The sequence below is a fragment of the Benincasa hispida genome, unplaced genomic scaffold, assembly GCF_027475165.1.
Source record: "Benincasa hispida cultivar pf3 unplaced genomic scaffold, pf3_genome.v1.1 HicScf1853, whole genome shotgun sequence".
Taxonomy (NCBI): domain Eukaryota; kingdom Viridiplantae; phylum Streptophyta; class Magnoliopsida; order Cucurbitales; family Cucurbitaceae; genus Benincasa; species Benincasa hispida.
The window spans coordinates 161,429-183,500 of NW_028326246.1; the positions used below are offsets into that span (position 1 = coordinate 161,429).

At 35.3% G+C, this 22,072-nt stretch overlaps 1 protein-coding gene across 1 annotated transcript; it reads left to right on the forward strand.

Moving 5' to 3' along the window:
- Window positions 1–13,492: 13,492 nt before the first annotated feature.
- LOC120076894 (uncharacterized) lies at window positions 13,493–14,106 on the forward strand. Its single transcript, XM_090309667.1, has 2 exons — window positions 13,493–13,739; window positions 13,913–14,106. Exons 1-2 carry the CDS (start codon window positions 13,493–13,495, stop codon window positions 14,104–14,106), a joined length of 441 nt encoding a protein of 146 aa, XP_090165793.1.
- Window positions 14,107–22,072: the final 7,966 nt, after the last annotated feature.

The window sequence follows — 22,072 nt, forward strand, 5'->3', positions numbered from 1 at the left end:
TAAAGGGAGCGTTCATTCTTTTGTAAATGTGTCTCATCCAATTCCGATTACTGAAGAGCGTGGTCCTTTTATTGTGAATGTACCTCAACAGACTCTGAATCTCTCTAATAGATTTGGTCATTTTGTTGGAAATGTGCCTTTCTTAGGAAAATGAGGCTATCAATATTGGTCATTAATTAAGAGGAATTTGAGTTGCGGGTTAAGAGATCAAACAAAAATCTATGTAGTGTGTGATGGATTCATAAGACATGTAAGTGGACAGTTTGTGTAGTCAGAATTGAGGGTTATGACATCTTCAAGATCATAGAGTATATAGATGTGCCACATGCTCAATTGAAGTTTTGAATCACGACCTCAGGCAAGCTGCTGCTTTCATAATTAGGCAGTTAATTAAGAATAAGTTTGGAGTTGGTCGTGCCGATAAAACTAACACCATATTATTGATGATATAAGGCAAGAGTACATTGTGAGTATTAAGTCGGGCTTATAATGACTATGATCAACATCTTCTCCGTAGGGACTTTCTAACAATAATGGGATCCTCTCCTCTTTTTGGACAACTACACTTATGACTCGTTCGTCAACCTGAGTGTCTTTAAATTGTCTTTCAACACCAGGTATTGTAAGAATAGAGATGATCATCACCTATAATAACAAACATAGTGAAATAATGTTAGGCCATAAAGACATCTAAAATAATCAATTACACTTGGATAAAAAAATTATTACGCACTGATGACGGGCAGAAATGTACGTTATTATAGGCCTTTTATTTAGAATTATGAGGGCTGATAAGAAGAATATGCGATGATTATACTAAGAATTCATGAAAAAGTGAGCTTGCCTCGATCAACATTGAAAATATCGACTAACCCACTATTATGCGTTATTTTGCATCCAAATGTCTATTTTTGTAGCTAACGCAGGAATCGATCGCATACGGTGAATCTCACCATCGTAAAAGGTGATCGCATACGTTCGACACATGGATGTTGCGGCCATTAACCGCATGCGTCCATCGCATAGAGGTTGCGGCTATAGAGTATAACCAAATAGAGGGATGACTACAAGGGTGGTGGAATGCAATGATATTTCGGAAGCCAAGCACGAACGCATAAAAGGTGATGTTGACATTTCACCTACCACGTTGTTAGTAGCAGAGATTCAGAGCAGGTTCATAACGTCGTTAGTACCAGAAATTCAGAGCAGGACCATTAATGCTATTGGTGATCGAGCTCTATGAGTAGAAGCCTTAGAGCCCAACTTGAAATCATTCGAGCTTCTGCCTTAGGGCAGATCCTTGTAATCCAGACGAAAGCGTGAGAAGACATTCTTGAGAGTTCTTCATTCCTTCAACCATTCCGAGTGATGACCGGAGCTCCGCCGGAGATAGATCTCAAGAGAGACTACTCCACTGCCCATCCATGGTACCACCAACAGCCTTGACACACATCTGATAGAAGCAAAACATTGCCTCCATTTGGCCCTCCAACTCTCTTCTATCTCTGTATTGTATTACATTTTGACTTAAGAGATTAATACATTTTATGATCAATGCATTTCTCTACTTCCTTTGATTCCATCTTCATTTACCTCTTCTTATCATCCTTTACTTTCATTGCAACGACTAAGTAAGATTGCTAGAGTATCGCATACTTAATCATACGACGTAGACATATGAAGCATGTAGCAACCCACCGAGAGGTGTGCGTTGCACGAGTGTTGTGAGAAAATCCTCTTTGCTTAGTGTGAGGCTGTAGCAACACTTGTCTATGAGCGGTCACAATGCTTGTTTATGAGCAAAATCAGCAGCGACTAACTGCCCAAGAGGATAAGTAGTTGAACTCACTAAGCGAAGTAAGCAGTGTTCCTAGGGATAGGAATAATCTTATGTCAACCATGCTTTGTGTGATTACCTTGTCTTATGAGCGTATCATTCATCATTTAGGCATACTTGGGAGAGTCAGATTGGATCGCATAAGCAAGAATAGAGGTTTAGGAATAAGCTTTGTTTGCTATTACACAACGCATGCACCCTATAGATAGGATATGAAAGTATGCGGTCACATCGCATGCGTCCAGAAGTAGGATACGGTGACATGCGATCACCATTTTATGTGTGGGAGCACGTGAGCAAGAATAGAGACTTAGACATAAGTCCTATCGACACTATCGCATATGCATCGCATGCGTCTTCGTCAACTGTATGTAGTATAATCGCATAGCTTGCACTGGCCGGGGTTACCCTTGCGATCAAGCTTATTGATGCGGTGAAGTGATCCCTGCCATTTTATCTATTTTTCTATTCATCTTATTACGTGTTAACAGTTGTCGTGTCTCTAACTCTCATAGTTATACTTCCATTGCTTAATTTATTTAATTAGGAATAGGAATAGCGCATAGCCTTTAAACTTCAATATTCTTTTATTCTTCGCTGCAAACACTTTACTTCATATCATTTAGCTATAAGCCCTGAGTTTGACCTCAGATCACCCAAGAAACTTGCGATCTCGTTATACTTGGTGAAAGAGCAAGAAAACTTGTGACAGGAATGCATGGTCATCGTATAGATTCTTAGACGCATATTACATATCCTTTAGTCTATGCATGACCAGCAACGTATGGAGAACGAACAATGAACGTATATTTATTTACTCCATTTTCCACGCATCACTCACTAGGGAAGAATTGAAGATATATGTCTGCAATAACCTATTAGGCAATGAATGAGAGCATGACCACCTTAGGAAGTGAGGGGTTACATCATTGTTAAGTCGGATTGCAGCTCTTCCGGCTATCATAGATACGTTCGTATATGTCTACACCTACCATACCTTTTTAGTTCATCAGAAAATTACAAAGTTTAATTCATATCTCATGTCATATAAGTAGCAAACATGGAACGGCTATTACTTGGAAATTGTGAGGAAAGCCTGACAAATGGTACTTTACAACATAATTCTCATTCGCTCTTGACTTTTGCTTGTACGTGGCGACCTGGTATGTTAATGCTTTTTTGAAAGCCACTAAAGGTTCTCTCTCCTATAAAATATTCCCCAATCTCGATTGTTAAAGCATTCTGGGTTCTCCACATCATTGGGTAGTGATTTATCGATACTACTTTTTGTTTGTCTTTTTCCATCAATGCCAGCTCATAATAATATACAAGAATAACCTTTACAACATCCATATCCTTGTCGAACTCAAGCTCCCTAGACTGTTCTTCAAAGGTTATGAGGTGCACTTCCGTGGCCAAGAAATTATTAAAGGATGTAGTGATTTGGTCACTTCAACACTACAAACCACTTTCATAGATGACCGCCACAATCCTGTCACCAATAGAAACTATCCTTTGGAGAACTAGACGATCGTCCCCATCAAATCAAAGTTCGTGGCATCTCCTATATTTCTCTACACCTCCCTCATTTGGAGAACTAGATGTTCATCCCGTTCAAATCGTAGCTTGGCTAGGAAAACGATCTTGAACAACAGTATTTAAATTACTAGCCATCTAATATTGTGTGTATACAAAACAACATTAAAAAAAAAAAAAAAAACAACATCGATACGAAATAGGCAGTTCTATAAAGCTCTCATTACTCACTCATGTTCTTCTCGTTTCTTCATCTCGATTCTTTCTCTTGTGTCTTATTCGTGTTCTAATATCTTGTTCCTCTCAATCCTACCTCTAAACCCTCTCGCCACGTCATCTTAACCAGCGATCTTTTTATAGGGATTTAATAAAAAAAAAAACATAACACCATAAAACTAACAATAGAGCACATGCACCCGAAACTGGAAAAAAAAAAGAACTAGAATTAAGTATTGTACCTTTCGAAATGAAAGAGACAAAACGATGGTTGAGAGCTTAAGGAAGCTAAATTATATGAAGTTGTCATTTTATTCTCACTGTTTGAAAAAGGGTATTCAACCACTAATTATAGTGATGTCACTCATAATGTATCTGCAATTTCAAGAACGACCAGAAAGGCAAGCAATAAACATACATAAATAAAACACAAGGTTTGTTAACTCAGTTTGGAGAAAACCACCTACGTCTAGAAGGCAGTGTGCTTGTGGAAAGATACTTTTACTAATAACAAGTTAAGCAGTTTACAATGTTATACTTATCTCTAAGGGGGTGTTTGGCTCACCAACATGAGTTGAGTTGAGTTGGTATTATATACCAACTCATTGTTTGGCCCACCAACTTCAAATGTTGATAGAGTTGAGTTGATATATTTTACCAACTCACCCCAACTCTCTATTCTTCTCATGTTTTCAATGGTTCCACCCATCGGTCACTGTCATATTTCGAAAACTAACTTCGGGCTTCGCAACCACCTCTAATGACAACTTTGGGCTTCGACAACCACCTCCGATGAAAACTTCGACGACCAACTCCAGGCTCCGAAAACCACCTCCAATGAAACAACAAAATCTGAACTTCGATAACTACCTCCGATAACAACTCCGACGACTAATTCTAGCCTCCGACAACCACCTTCAGTGATCCAACTCCGAAAACCACCTTCATGCTACCAATTGGCTTCGACAACAAACTCTGTGACCAACTCTGACAACAATCTTCGTAGGCTCCAACAACAACCTTCGACTACAAACTCTGATGAAAATCACCTTCGATGATCACCTTTGAGCGAGAAACTCCGACGACCAACTCGGAACTTCAACAACCACCTTCGACGATAAACTCCAATAACCAACTCAAATACCACCTTTATGCGACTAACTTCAGGCTCTGATAGTCACCTCCAACTACAATCTCCAGTGAAAATCATCTTCGTGATGGAATGAACACATGCGCAGTGAAAGAAAAATGGATCTAAAGTACTCTAATTAGGTTAATTAAAAAAAATAAGCATGCAATTAAAACAAGAATAAAGGCAAAGTAGAAATACAACCTTTCTAATCTCTAGTCATCTCCAAATTAGCTCCAATCTCCTCACGAATGATTCGTAGACCACTACGAGAGTCTTTCCAACTATTCTTCAACCTTAGAACGAGATGGTAGAATCCGGTATATGACTAATTTAGAGAGAAAAAGGTTAAGTCTTAGAGAGAAAATTGGTATGAGATTATCACATAATCTCATCAATTTTCACTATGGCCAAGAAGTTTTAAAAATCATTAAACACTCCCTTTTAAAGATCATTACATGCAAAATATGCAACTTTGAGCTTGATGAGAATCTGACACTATAAAAAACCATTAACTCAACGTGGGATTTAGTGGGACAAGTGTCTTCAAATGAAGACAACATTTAGTCATGCAAAAATTGGCATTTCCCACTCACAAATATCGGATCTTTTCACCAACTTGGTAAATGGTCAAAGTTTGACTCTCAAAGTCCAAAGTCAATAAATTTGACTTTTTTGTCTTTCAATGTCAAAAGTCAACAATTTGACTTCTATTGTATTTTTTACCTAGTCAACAATTTGACTTCTAATACAATTTTGACCAATTCCATTTAATTTTAAAATTAATTCTAATAATCAATTTTAAAATTAAATTATTATTAAATAATTATTAAACAATTTAATTAATTTAATTTAATATTATATCCAACAGTAATCACAATCAATATGAATCCCTTTCATAATCTTGATACTTAAATTTTATTTAAATATCTCCTATTTTCTCTCTCTTTATGTTTAATTCACAATTAAATATTAGGTTAAATATATCGTATATATTTACTGTTCTGCTCCAAAAATCGAATTTGAACACTTCAAATTCATTCGTCATACTATTCTAAGGTTTAGTCCGATATTAGCTAGTAGGAGGACCTCATGGATCAACAGGTCATGGGCTCCAACGATCCGCGATTAACCAGCTAAACTCTTTAACCTAATTAACCACTATTCGTTAACTATCGGGTCACTCCACTATAGCCCAATAGTTGCACTCCTCTCACTGTAGATATATTATGTCCACTCGATATAAACATAATTAGTAAGTTAACCCATCACAGGTTGTTCGTAATAATGGTTGGGTTAAAACTTTTTTACCCTCGAGATTACATCTTGCTTCTTAAGTTCTACTAATCCTCTAATGAACAATTGGTCTGTGATCCAATCACTAAACTGGGTCCCTCTCAGGCCAACGAGAGGGTGGAGTCCCTTGTTCAATACCCAGAATCAGCACTTAAGGGAACAACCTCTCTACTATCCCTAAAACTGGGTAGGAGTGAGTTTCGTCTTGCACCCTATGTCCCCAGCTATCTACCCGGTCTTACCCATGAAATGGGAGGCTTATTGAACCGGTGCTGTTGAGCCAACACTCACCCATGCAAATTTAAGGATACTCCCGAATAAACAAGAGTTCATAGTTAGCTCAGAATTAAAGTCAAGTTACCTAGGTCATCGTTTTGAAATAGTCAGTCTTAAACAGTAAACAACGTTATAAAATAAGAGTGAGTTAATTCTTGGTCCAGGACATCCCCGCTCCTCATGTCAATACATGAACGAATCAGGATCACTTCGTTTGTAGCACATTACAATAAATTGTAACAACTACAGAGTGGATCGCATCCAAGAGTGTTACTAGAATAAGGTACCCGACCTTATTCGTATACTATAGACCGTTTTGGCTATTTACTAAACTTGATCCACTCTTATGTCTCCACATAAAGTTCATATACTCAAATAATAGCCATGGTTTTTTAGTTTATTGGATTTAGATTTTACAAGTGCAATTCACATATTCAACAACAATTTTATTGAATAAACGTCAATAACATTTTTTTTATAATATAATATGTTTAGCATTACAAACTGCGAGTTTTAGTATATAAAACCCAACCCATATATGTTAAACTCAATGAAATCTCCATCAAACTCAACTAATAAGGTACCCTGATCTACATTAATCCTAGTTTTTGCTGTTTTCATGAATGGACTTCCTAACAATATAGTGGCAGAGTTCGAAAAGATAATATTATCCATGTTTAGTATATAGAAGTCTACTGGAAAAATTAAATCCTTAACCTGTACTAGGACATCCACAACAACCCCTAAAGGTTGGATATAAGATCTATCAACTAAATGTATAATTACAGATGTCTTTTGCAAGTCATTTAACTTCAGATCAACATATACGTGGTAAGGCATAACATTTATTGATGCACCCAAATCAAGCATGGCAAGATAAATCTTCCTATCACCTATAACACAGGATAGAGTGAACATAACTGAATCGCGACAATTTCCAGAAATGCTACGTTTAAGTATTGCAGAAACATTCTTGCTTACTATATCTCGATCTTCATTTTTTTTTTCTTTTCACTTTTTAATACACAATTCCTTGAGAAATTTTGCATATCTAGGATTTTTTCTCACCGCATCAAGGAGTGAGATGTTTACCTGTACTATTTTGAATGTCTCAAGAATATCATCATCCATCAAACCTTTCTTAGGCTTGGGAAGCCTGCAAAGAAAAGAGGCTTTAGGCACAACCAAATTTAAAGGAGGTGTGGAACCAGTACTTACCTGAGTAGAAAGAGACTTAAATGTCTCTTTTTGGCTCTCTTCACTCTTCTCTGCTTCATCACGAGTATCCACAAGAGGAGTCACAGGGGTTGTAACAAGAGGGTGAACCACAGATGGAAGCTCTATGCCACTTCTCAGAGTGATGGCACTGGCGTTTTAATGGTCAAGTTGAGCGAGGGGCTTTCCTAAAGACTTGGTTTCCAATATGGTAATCGTAGTTGCTATTGGATTATAGAAACATGTTGCAGAAAAAAACATGATCATTAAACATTCTAATTCCTCAATTTTGACATTAAAATAAGCATGTTCATAGGGTATTAAGAGGGTTTCAACACATACCTTTGAAGAATTCCTCCAAATCCAAGTTGCTCCTCATGTAATTTTATCTCCAAATCTTCAGTGAACCACCAAGAAATCTTCTCTACTATTCTCAGCTTTGAATTTGAGTGGTGAAACTAACAATTGAACTGAATTTGTGAACGAATTGGAGTGGGTTTTCAGGTGAAGAAGAATACCTGCTACAGAAGCAATTTTCTAGTAACCTCCCACTATCAATCTCAAAAATTGAAATAAAGATGAAAATTAATTTTGATCTTTAATTAACTAAACAAATTTAATTAATTAAATAGTAATTGAATATCAAATATTAAATTAATAACATACCTATTTTAAACATGAATCCTGTTCATGTAATTAATATTTAAATCAATATGTAAATATTATAAACTCTCCAATTTTGTTTAATTTCGATAAATTAAACGTTAATTAATTATATCAAATATAATTATACAAACCCTAATTTGAATTTGAACTATTCAAATTCAAACCCTAAATTCAATTTGAACATTTCAAATTGATATCACTCCAAATTCACTCAATTTACTAATTCAAGGTGTTCATGTTTTACGAGCTAGTAGAGGGACCTTATGGACCTACAGATCATGAGCTTCAATGATTTCAGATTAATTAGCTAAAATTCTTTAGACCGAATTAATCAATATTCGTTAACTATCGAGTCACACCACTATCGTTCGATAGTTGCACTATCCTTACTGTAGATATATTTTTTTCCACTTGGTTTAACCATAATTAGTAAGTCAACCCTTAACAAGTTGTTCGTAATAACAGCTGGGTCAAATACTGTTTTACCCCCGAAATTACATATTCATCCTTAAGTTCCACTGATCTTTTAAGGAATAATTGGTTTGTGATCCAATCACTAAACCAGATGTCTCCTTGGACAATGAGAGGGTGGGGCCCCTTGTTCAAGACCTAGATTCAGCACTTAAGAGAACAACCTCCCTCCTATCCCTAAATCGGGTAAGCGTGAATTCCATCTTGCACCCTATGTCCCCAGCTATCTACCCGGTCCTACCCCTGAAATTAGAGGCTTATTGAGTCGACGCTGTTGAGCAAACCCTCATCCATGAAAATCTAAGAATAATCCCGAATAAACAGGATTTCATAGTTAGCTCAGGATTAAGGTCAAGTTACCTAGGTCATCTAAGTGAAATAGTCAGTCTTAAACAGTAAATAACGATATAAATAAGAGTGGCTTATTTCTTGGTCTGATCTGATTCAAACTCATTGCATATGACGCCCCCACTTCTCATGTCAATACATGAACGAATCAGGATCACTTCATTTATAGCACCTTACAACAGATTATAATAACTATAGAGTAGGTCGCATCCGATAGTGTTACTAGAATAAGGAACCCAACCTTATTCATATACTATAGATCATTTGGCTATTTACTCGAATTTGATCCTTCTTTATGTCTCCACATAAAGTTCAAGTATTCATATAATAGCCATGGATCTTAGTTTATTGGATTTATCTTTACAAGTGCAATTTAAAAATTCAATAACAACTTTTTTTAAGAAATGTTGAATAACATCTTTATTGATAATAGAAAATATTTAACTTTACAAATTTCGAGTTTTAGGACATACAACTTTACAAACTGCAAGTTTTAGGACATACAATCAGACAGTTGCCAATTGAATGATCTGAGTGCCAAGGTTGCTCACTCCCTTCTTTTTTCTTGTTGAAACTTGATGGAATACTTCTGCAACTGATGGATTTCCTATTGGAATTTAAGAGAATTGTCAACAAGGGATTTAACCATACTTTCAAGTTACATACCTGAAGATGAAGACGGTTGTTGATTTCCTCCATGGCCGCCTCATTTGAAATGTGGGTGATCTTTCCACCCTGGATTGTATGTATTACTATTAGGGTCATATTTCTTTTGGTATCCACCCATGGCATTAACCTCCTGACGAGCCTCTGGGCATACTTCAGATGAATACCCTGATACACCACAAGCTTTACTTGCTGAGTGCCTCCTGTCACATGTTTCAGAAGAAAAATTAAATCAGAAATTTGAGGTTTTAAATCAATAATTTCACTAGATCTAGAGGATTCCACATTGGTTGCTCTGGGCCTAAAATTTTGAGAATTTTCTGCCATGGTGGAGATCAGCTCACGGGCCTCCGTAGGAGTTTTCTCAGCTAAGGCTCCACCTGCAGCAGCATATACTGTGCTCCTGTCACCTGCAGACAACCCAAGATAAAAGTATTGAATAAGTAATTGATCGAAAATTTGATGTTGGGGGAAGCTTCCACAAAGCCTCTTGTATCCTTCCCAGTATTCGAACAATGACTTCCCAATCGCTTGCTTAATCCCATAGATGTCCTTCCTTATATATTGTGCGCTTGAGAAGATGGGAAAAACTTGCCTAGAAACCTTTTCTTTAGTCCATTCCAAGTGATAATTGAGCCAAATGGCAAGTAATAAAGCCAATCCTTAGCATCTTATTGAAGCGAAAATGGGAATGCTCTAAGGTTTAATTGCTCTTCAGTCACTCCCTGTGGTCTCATACTATCACACACCAGTTGGAAGTCTTTTATGTGCTTATGGAGGTCTTTTCTAGGAGTGCCCCTGAACTATGGTAATAGATGAACCAATCTTGGCTTCAACTCAATTGGAACAGTCGTCTTAGGAATGACGATACAAAATTGCTGTTGTGCCAGATCAGGTTTTGCCAATTCTCTCAAAGTTTTCTCTCGTGCTTCACCCATGTTGGCTTATAAATCCTCTTCTTCAACGATCATGGCCTCTATCCTTTTCCCTTTTCGAAGGCACTCTTCTCATTCAATATCTACACTTAGATCAAGCACAAGGCCACCAGAGGAACGGGTCATACACTAACACAAACTCACACACCCTAATTGAATTAAAAAATTTACTAAGGCTAGTTACAAGATTCCCCGACAACGACGCCAATTTGTTTCATAGGCTATTGAGACCCAAAAAAAATAAAATTATCCACTCTTACGAGCTTGAGCTAGTGGAAGTGGGACGAATCTAAAAGGAATCAAAGATAAACCTAGTCGATTAATGAATTTTGATACAGGAGGGGGGAAAGGGAGGAGAGGAGGGTAAGGGTTTCTTTGTGAGAAATCAATTGGCAGGAAATGTAAAGATGCAAGGAAATTTAAATGAGAAGAAGTTGCATTGTGAAAATAATTTTTTTAAAAAAAAAAAAACCTCTAATTGGGGATAGGTAAGGATTAGTTACTTGAAATCATTGGCACTAAAAATTTGAACCTCTATTTGTATGCAAAACTTAAAGGAATTCACAAATAAATTGTTTATCGTTATAACAAGACCACAAATATGTTAAACGAATCCTACCCCCAAGTTAAAAGGATGCCTTAGCCTCTCATCGGCATGCGAAAATCCCGATTACAAAGAAAAGAATCAATGAGAAACAAAGAAAACTAAGATAAGGGTAAAGAACTTGCAAAGTTACAACAAAGAACTCAAAACGGTTGCTAAATTTGATGAAACTCGAAGTGCTTGAAAACCTAGAAATCTAGCCATATTTATAAAAACTTTGTGGGAGTGCAGCGACACTCTAGCCAGAGCATGGCACACTATTGGAGTGACTTGTGCAAGGCCTGATCTTCTGTCAAAGTTCGGAGCGTCGCGACAGGATAACGCAATGACACCGACCCTGAAACATGTTACTGCCTTTGAGCACAATGCAAGAGTGCTAGGGGTGCAGCAACGTTCGCCTCATGGTCTATTCTATCTTAGAGAGTCGATGGCATCAAATTTCGTCCTTTGTCTTTTTGTTTGTTCAATGCTTTCGGAGCTTAATTGGGATGCATTTAAGTCTCTTTTCCACTCTGATATCCCGATCTATCTTCTAACTACTCAAAATCTACAAAACCAACAATTTAAACGATAAAACCAAGGAAAGAGCATGGATAGAGCATAGATTAAGCTGGAAAAAATAGCTCTTTTAGAGAGCTATCATAAGGAAATTCTTAGTGAGAGAGATAAGATTTATGGAGGAGTTGAGTAAAATATAATTTAGTAAAGAGATTATCTTCCACATGGAAAGTGGAAAAAAAAAAAGAGGTGTCTTGAATTTAGTGGTTTGATCAAAGATAAGTGTGAATGAGAGAAAAGTATCCAAGAAAGTTTACTCTTTTGGAAAGAGAAATAAATTTAATATGCTCGAAACAATTTAATGTGTTCGAAACTCCTAGTTAAGTATGGTTTGAAGGCTTGATAAGAGGGGTTACAAGGTATTTGTTTTGGTGTAAAAGAAGAATACCTCATTATCATGTGGAACTTTAGGACAATATGTGTTAGATGGAAAGATAGCTTATGTAGGTGATTGGTACGGAACTTTGTTTTAACACAAGAATCTTTTACCGAAATAGAAGGTTGAGAAGGGACAAGTTAAAATGGAGTTACTAGTAACAGTAGATGTTCGAGAACTATTGATATGGTATGTTGAGGCTTCATTAGTTAATACGTAAAATATTGAGGGTATTAGTGAGATTTAAGGGATTTGACTTTGTATTCAAGTGTTGGAAACATGAACTAGCAAGACCATCAATTTGATTGAGAAAAGAAAATAATCCAACTCGAGGTAGACAATAATGGTATATGCACAAAAGTAAGTAAGTTGGATCTTCCAATATAACCATTGGTGTAAGGAATAGACTTGGCAATAAAGTTGAGTTGATATTAAGAAGTTACTAAAAGTGGGTTTGGAGCATTACAAGATAGTATGTATTCTCTTGCATGGGCAATGAGTTAACTAGCTTTAGGGAATATGAGTAATCCAAGCTAGGACTTATGAATCAAGAAGGTTTTATCGTTAAAAAAAATTACTTCAAGGATCAATTACGGTTATTACGAGGTTACGAAAATGTTATCAATTGACTTATGCTTGAGCATCCAGGGACTTCAAATCCTCATTTTTGGGGGGAATTCTAGACTCATTCGCAGCGGGGTCTAAGTAATGATATATGATTGTTTCAAGCCTAAAGAATAATATGAGGATGGCTCAAGCAAGTTTTATAGCTCATAACAGCATAGAGCCTCATGATGAGTTTCTCATGAATGTGAGACTTAATTAGATAGAGTTATTCTCAGACATGTAAACCCTAAGAAAGACATCACAGTTGGCGCTTCTATAGTAGAAACAGTTTTCAGTTAACTAGATTTGTTCTGGTACGTATCTTCAGATGACGCATTATATAGTATGACCAGTTTCTTCACTGCACATATGAAGTTTTCCCTGTGACATGGTAGGCTCAGATATGTGTTTTTAGTATATAAGACTTTCTTAACTTCATGACCGTTTTCACAGTTCTCAGCTCGGACGTGTAGAAGTGTTGCTGATTTTCAACATCTTAAGTTTCATAGTTATTTATGGAAGGGGTTGTTACACCTCTTTTGGAACTAGTTTTAGCTATGTCAAACGATGACCCTCGTTTTGCATCTAGTTTTTTTTTAAGAGTCTCCAGTTAGCCTTGGGTACTCGATTTGATTTTGATACAACTTTTCACCCATAGACTGATGGTCAAATAGAACGTCTGAACTATATATTGGAATATATGTTATGCGCTTGTGCACTAGAGTTTTCAGGGAGTTGGGACTCTCACCTATATTTAATGGAATTCAAATATAATAATAGCTATCAGACCGCCACTGGCACATTGCTATTTGAGACCCTATATGAAAAGAGTTGCAAGTCTCCAGTATGCCGGGGTGAGGTTGATGTGAGGAAATTGCTAGGTCCTGAGCTAATGCAGACCACGAATGAGGAAATACAGAAGATCAGAGCTCGTATGCAACCAGCTCAGAGTAGACAGAAGAGTTACGCCGATGTAAGACGTAAGGACCTAAAATTTGAGACTGGTGTGAAAGTGTTCTTAAAGGTGGCACCCATGAAAAGTATTCTGAGGTTTGGCAGAAAGGGAAAGTTGAGTCTAAAATTTATTGGACCTTTCGAGGTCCTGGATCGAGTTGGCCCGGTAGTTTACTGTTTGGCATTGTCCCCAGCACTGTCTTTAGTTCATAATGTCTTCCAGTTTCAATGCTAAGGAAGTATATGACAGACCCCTCCCACGTAGTTGACTTTGAGCCATTGCAGTTGAATGACAACTTGAGCTATGAGGAGAAGCCTGTAGAATTTCTTGCCAGAGAGGTAAAGACGTTGCGCCGCAGGGAAATTGCTTTTGTGAAAGTCCTGTGGCAGAATCACCAATTCAAGGAGGCTACCTAAGAGCGAGAGGATGAGATGAAGGCTCAATACCCGAAGCTTTTTCAAAAATGAACTTTCGAGGACGAAAGTTCTTTGAGGAGGGAAGAATGTAACACCCCGCACATTTTTTAGTAATAATGTAATTTCAGTAACTTTATTATTTGGAATTTCAGTAATTGTTATTAGTTGGAGGGCATTTTTGGAATTTTGGACTTCAAGTGTAAGTGCGGGAATTTAATTGTTGCGTGAAATTATTCAAATTGGAAATTAATGGCAGGAATTAATTTTCTTTTGAAACAGAAAGAAATTTAATAGTATAAAACGAAAAGGAATTAAATGTAATTATATTTATTTTCTTTTTTGTTTTATTATTATTATTATTTATTATTGTTTTTTTTTAATAAAAAGTCAAACCCCATCCCCCTTTTTTTCCTCACGTTCGTGAGCCCATCCGACGCCGCCGCGTCAGTTTCTTCTTCATGACCTCCGTCCACCACTGCTCAAGCATCGTTTGCTTTTGCCGTCACTGGATCTATCGATTTGGGTAAGATTTCTTCCGTTTGGGTTTGTTTTCGGTTGATTCTTGAATACTCATTTACTTTTGGCATCAATTGGTTGATACCCATTGTGTTTCAACTTTGGATTCAAGTTTGTGAAGGTATTGAGGTGTTGTTCAGTGAAGTTGGAGTTTGTTTTAGCGAGTTTTGGTAAGTTTTATGCTTTGATTACCCTCTTGTGGATTAATTTTGGTTGTTGAGAAATTTTGGTAAAGTCATTTGGAAGTGATTTTTTTGACGAAGCTACATATGGATAATTTATTTGAGACATTGGTAGTGAAGTATGTATTTGATTCAAGCTTTAATCATGTAAGCCTAATTTCAAATTATGATTAGGGGGTTGATTCAAGAATTTCATTCAAGATGAAGAAGAGTTTGGTTTGCTAATTATTTGGGCTTAAAATTGGAGGTTTGGAAGGTGAATTCGAATTGGACCACACCTTAGGTAAGGTTATCTGGAAATATTTTGTAATATTTGGGTGTTTGGAATTTGGCCTTAACTATTAATTTTAAAGCTTGGTTTATGTTTAGGCTTGATTAAGGATTCAAGAATTTCACAAAGATTCAATTGCTTTTTGGTTCGACCTAATATCAAGGTAAGTAATCTTACTACTGGAACTGCCCACGGGCCAGGCATTAGATGTATGCTAGCATGTTAAATGAAGGTTATGGCAGAATGACAGCATGAAAGATTGATAGTATAACATGATTAAAGTATGTTCTGTTACGAGATCCGAATTATTTATTTATGCACATAGACACTTGAATGCTAGTATGAGATGGTATGTGCTTCCATGGTTGTATTTGATCTGATGATGTTGAGGTATACATGTATGTTGTAGAACCATGATGTTGAGGTATATGTGTATGTTGTAGAGCCATGATGTTGAGGTTTATATGTATGTCATAGATTCGTACAGTGATGATTATGATGTTGAGATTGTGCAAATGTCCTTACTGATTAGTTAGATACCCATTAGATTTTGTGTTTCCTTCGGGACTCACCAGTTTGTGTTTCCTTCGGGATTCACCAGTTTGTGTCTTTTTCGGGATTCACCAGTTTGTGTCTCTTTCGGGATTCACCAGTTTGTGTCTCCTTTGGGATTCACCAGAGGTAGTGGGCATACTTAACTATAGTAGGATAGGACTCAGTCTCCTTCTTGTTTCATGTGCATATGTGTCCCATGAGGACTAGAGCAGTTTATACGTTTCCCCAGATGTGGGTATCTAGAGGACATAAATGCCCAGCCTGACCCCAGTAGTGGGTTACTTACTGAGTATTTTATACTCATTCTTTCTCATGTTGTTGTTTCAGGTAAGGGTAGAGATGCACTAGCGATGGACAAGCGGAATTCGTGATCAAGCCACTGGGACTAGTTTTTACCCTTCCGCATCATGAGATTTAGAGTTCTTTTCATGTTTCTCTTTATTTTTAGTTTTAATGTTTAAAACTTACTTTTAAGAATTTTTTTTCATATTTATTTATTATCCTTTATGATTTATGGGTACCCTACTATTGATTTAGTATTTGAATTTAATGAAAATCTTTAGAACTTACCTTATTTAATTAGCATTTATTTCGCCATAACCGAGTGTCGTTTTGAGTTCCATGGATGCATATATTTAACAACGGTCTAACTTAAGTCCTAAGAGATCGTGTCGTTGCAAACTTACTTGCCATACAAAGTGACATGAACATTATGAAGTTTGGGTTGAAGGATATCCTACTCGAGAACACAAAGATCTAGCAAGATAGATTCTTTGTTTTAAAATTTTACTATTGTAAAAACACACACACACACAATTTTACAATAAATCTAACATCCAATTATTTGAACTTTATAAATGTGAAATCAAGTAACTATAAAATTTAACATTAAATTCAATCGTGCTTGTTCGGCCATAACGTAACTTTTTTCTTTTCTTTGTTTTTTTTAGAAAACAACATTTTCTTTCTAAAAGACTTTTATGGAAATTGTCGAACGTTAAAGAGGATTCTCTCAGACTATGAAAAGGCGTCAAAACGAACTATCAATAAAGGAAAATCTAATGTTTATTGCAAGTAAGAATCTCAAGCATGACAAACTGGCTTTTATTGAAGAGTGGTTGGGCCTGGACCATGTGAATTTGTTCAGCATGTACCTTGGCATCCCTTCCCAAAATAATTGTGATAAGAACCGAGCTTTTAAGGAGGTAAAGTTGTGAGTATGGAGGATTTTCAAAGTTGGAAGGGTAAGTTCTTGTTAGGAGGCTGGAAAAATGTCCTTATTATGGTGGTTATCCAGATGATAGCACAAAAAATGTGTTATCTTGCTCTGCTTAATTCGAGGTTGTTCTTAGGTTTTATGTGTCTATTTCATGATTTTGTAGGTATCAAGCATTTGAGAGGTAGATTCGGACATTAATGACAAAATGAAGCTTAAATGGACCAATGTAAAAGTAAAATGCATCAACCAGGAAATGATCGGACAAAGGAGCCCTCAAGATGTCGAGGATAGAACATGAAGATTTAAAGAATCAAGCAAGTGCCACAACGTTGTTTTATAGAACCACGATGCTACGAAGTATGATGACACTGTGCTACCCACCCAAGGCCTCATTATGCAAGAGAGCACCGCGATGCTATGACGAATTTTATAAATATGTTTACGTCGATTTAGGGTTTTTAGATCCGATCTTAGCCAATTTTCTACTGCTTTCTTTCTATTTTTCTCTGCTTTTTTGGATTCTGAATGTTTCAAAATGACTCCTCCTTAATCATCATCTCAATTATGGGCTAAGATACTTGTTCTAGCTTGGGTTCTTAGGATTTTTTTTCCTTTTTTATGTAAACTTGTGAGGATTTTAATTTGGTTTCTATATGTTTGTTGATTTCTATTCTAAATTTTATAGATTATGTTTTATTATCTTGCAATTTTTCAAACAAACATATTGTGGATATTAAATTGTTAGATATGGATTGATTTACAATATTAGACATGTAATTGTACTTTAATTCAATAGTAGCAAAAGGTTAGGTTAGTTTGTGAATTGTTGTCTATGACGGTGAATATTGTTCTAATCAACCTAGGAAGAAATCGTATGAATACTTTTCATCTATTCAACTTAGGCTAATTAGATAATTAGATGGGTAATTAGCTTTTCTAATTAATTAGGTTAAGTACAAACAAATAATTGAAACCAAATAAGGAGAATTTTATGATCAAGTAAACTAAACTGGGGAAATCCAAGCTAAGCATTTTTTTCATTGTTATCATAACTTGCTCTCTTTACTTTTATGTAATTTATTTTCTTGCAACCAAAACACTAAATTTCAAACCCCCTCCATTACCTCGGCTGTAGACATTTTATTAGAGAAACACATTGGCTCCTTGTGTTCGACCCGCTACTACTACAACATTATTTGATCCAGAATTGACAATAAATTTTGATTGATCACTAGGCCATTCCAAACTACATAATGAGTAGTTTTAAATTGCTAGATAATCTTTGTAAGGAAATTGACTCGAGGTGTGGTCAATACTGATGGGGCTCTTTAGAGAACAAAGGAAAGCTCCACTATTGAAGTTGGAATAAGGGCATAGGGTTCAAAGTGTTAAAAGTTCTTTAATCAAACCATGCTAGTGAAATATATAGTTGCCACATTTTGAAAAACATATATACTCTCCTTGCTAAAATTCTAAAAGGGGGTTGGGATGAGTCAAGGAATGTCTCTTGTAAAAGATTTTTTCATCCCTTGTGAGGCAAATGAAATTTTAATCGGTTTAGACCTAAAGATGAAGTTATTTGCACTTATAGGAAGAGAGGAACTTTCTCGGTAAAAAAAAAAACACCTATCATTCAGGCATGAGATCCCTTTTATCAAATGAACCTTCCCTCTAACTCAAAAGCTAATGAGAATTTTTGGAATGATCTATGGGGTTTGAATATTAGATTCAACATCAAAATTACTAGCTGAAGTATTATATGTTATTTCATCTAACACTTCTTTTACGGGGATATGAATATTAGATTGAATAGAGGTATGCATCGATTGGTCGGTGTTCGATTTGGGAGAAATTCGGCACCGAAAACTGACAAAAAAATGTATGAAATTCGACCAATGGTCGGTCGGTTTTGTTGGTTTTATGAAATTTTTTACAAGCAAAACCAAAGTGAAATGAAAAGGAAAAATGAATTGATGAAATGTTATTGTTAGATTAATACAATATGCAACTTTTTAAAATTTAAATCAATCATTTTTTATAAAAAAAATTAAATCAATCATGTAGTAGGTTCGAAAATTAGACAAAATAAAAATGAAAATAATAAATTAATACCAAGGCTGTAGCCTTGGGCTTGGGTTGATGGTAATGAACTTCTTTTATACTTTTATTTTTTTAAAAAAAATTATAAAATAATATACATACATACGTACTATGTTTAAAATATTAAGTAAATATTTTAATAGATTATTATTGATTTATTAAAATAAATATTTATATTAATTTTGTTAAATTAATATTAATTAATTAAATAACTAACTATGTTTAAAATGAAATTATATATAGAATGAAAAAAAGGTGGAGAAGGGAAAAGAGAAAATCCACATAAGATGTTGGAATGCCTTGAATTTGTTTATTGGCGCTTCGAATAACCAACCATATTTATTTATTTGTAGTTATTTACTAACCCTAGGGTTTAGAGTAGTACGCTATATAAACTCTCTGACCCTAGAGGCGTCGTTTGATATAATTTTCTGAAAACATTCTCTCTAATAATACTGTTCTCCCTCTGCCCGTGGACGTAGCTAACACACTATTAGTCAACCACGTATATCTGTGTGTCGATCTTCTCTATCTCTACGTTCCTTTTTATATTCTTTAATTTTCGATTTCGTAATAGAAGGAAATAGAAAACCAAACTATGAAGCAAACATGTGTTTTATATGTTTAGGTCAATTCCCACGCAGAAAACTCTTCAACCAAAATATCTCGAAAAGATGATGACAAAGCTTCAATAGAGTGGGAAGCTTCATTCTTCTCTCGAGGAAATAAATAAAAGCACCAACATTTGCAGAGGATGTAACAAAAATACTCAACTCGGGAACCAAACTCCTTAGAATTAAGCAAATTGATAAGGTTCAGAGTGTTAGACTCCATAATAAGTAGAAAACTTCGACCATCCGAGGCATGGAAAATTTCACTTAAACATTCTAAGAAAGTTTCAGTTTCAAAAGAGGGAATGTGCCTTTTCTTTTTTGTAAAACTATAACAATTAGAGATTGGGTTATCTAAGGAGTCTCAAATAAGCCAACCCAACCCTTTCACATCATTCAACATACCACTAAGCATCAAACTAAGATTCATATCGTCGGTTGACCCAAAAGCTTAAACTCATGTTTAAAGGTAAATTTAATGTTCTATCATCTAATAATAACTCTTCCAAATCTTTCATCATCTATATTGGGCAGAAAAATATGGTCTTCTAACGACTATTGAAATTATATGAGATCAAATTGTTCTAGATGGGAGCTAAAAAATTGTTATCATTATGTGGTTTATCTTAAATTTTTAAAATGATATTCAATTTAATAAAGGTTGTCCAATTTTACTTCTATCGGAATCTTAATCGATAAACAACTAAGTAATTTCAATAGATGTAATCTTATCTCTCTTTCTTTATTGAGGACTTGCACACCCTTGGAAGTCTCCCTTAGATCGGGGTCTCCATCGGGAAGTAGATAGTGAAAGTTGAATATTGATGCTTAGTGGTATGCTGAACAACGTGAAAAGGGTTGGGTTGGCTTATCTAAGACTCCTTAGGTAACCCGATCTCTAATTGTTATAGTTTTACAGAAAAAAAAAAGGCACATTCCCTCTCATGAAACTGAAACTTTCTTAGAAGGTTTAAGTGAAATTTGCCATGCCTTGGATGGTCGAAGTTTTCTGCTTATTATGGAGTCTGACACTCTGGACCTTATCAATTTGCTTAATTCTAAGGAGTCTGGTCTTACTGAGTTGAGTGTTTTTGTGAGTGAAATTCTTTTTGTTGCATCCTCTGCAAATGCTGGTGCTTTTATTTATTTCCTAGAGAGAAGAATAAAGCTTTCCACTCTATTGAAGATTTGTCATCATCTCTCATGGGTCATTTGGTTGAAGAGTTTTCTGCGTAGGAATTGACCTAAATATATAAAATTCATGTTTGTTTTATAGTTTTCAACATTTTGCCTGGGAATAATCTATTCTTAGACATCATCACTTCCCACAACAAGGGTTTTCTATTTTCTTTCAAAACTGTGGATTTTCTCTTTTCCCTTCTCCACCTTTTTTCATTCTATATATAATTTCATTTTAAACATAGTTAATTATTTAATTAATTAATATTAATTTAATAAAATTAATATAAATATTTATTTTAATAAATCAATAATAATCTATTAAAATATTTATTTAACTTATTTTTACAATAAAAATTTATTAAATAAATGTAATTACTTTTTTATATAAACAATTAATTAATTAGCTAACAACATCTTAAATATATTTAACTAGTAAACTAAGATTAGTTAGATTTAGTTCGTGCAAAAATTTATTTTCAATAATAGTGTTCACATGAGTTTTCGAGAGAAACGTATTTCGCAGAGTTGAACTTGTGTTAATGCAGATTTGATATGGATGCGGTTCTACCTCTAGTACTTTATCCTTTTGATTCTTTCTCAGTTGAATGTATACGCTTGATTTGAGGGAGCAGAGTGTGTAATATCATTGGAGTTAAAATCTTGGAAGAATACTTGCTCCAAAGGACTTCAGTATTCAAGTGTGGTCAACTTTAGGAGTTAGAGAGTTTTCTTATTGTAAATTTCTGACCCCCACAAATGAAGAGTTCTCAAGTGGGCTTTGTGGGCTTGAGCTTGGTTGGTCCATAGATCTGGCCCCTTGGTTCAATTAATTAGGTTTGAGCATTCTTTGACATTTGGGTGAAATTAAGCATATTCTTGGGTCCAATTTTAACTTTAGCCCAATCTTTAATATTTAATTAGGCCACAATGATTAATTTGATTCAACGGTCAAGATGAAAACATATGACATCATCAGGATTCATCAATTTATGACTTCAATTTCAATCTGGGACACATGTCAACTTTTAATTAGTCCCAAATTCAATTACTTGTAATTTCATCATTAATTTAGTAAATGACGTGACAATTTGTGATTGGTCCAAAATTTCTCATTCGGCAAATGTCTCTTTTCGAGATTTATGCACATTTTATGGAGGGATGAATCTCGAAAAAAATAAGTTGAAATCAAAATACAAATAATTAGCTCTTGATTTTTATTCCATTTGATATGTTAAATTAATCAAACTATGAATAGGCTTGATATGAATTTTGTGTATGTTTGACACACATTTTTTATGCCGACTTATCAAAACGTGAATTTAGGTCAAAG

Coding starts and splice junctions, on each gene's coding strand:
- LOC120076894 (XM_090309667.1), top strand. CDS start 13,493: ATGGAATTCAAATATAATAATAGCTATCAGACCGCCACTGGCACATTG. Junction 13,740..13,912: donor GGACCTAAAATTTGAGACTG/GTGTGAAAGTGT, acceptor AATGTCTTCCAG/TTTCAATGCTAAGGAAGTAT.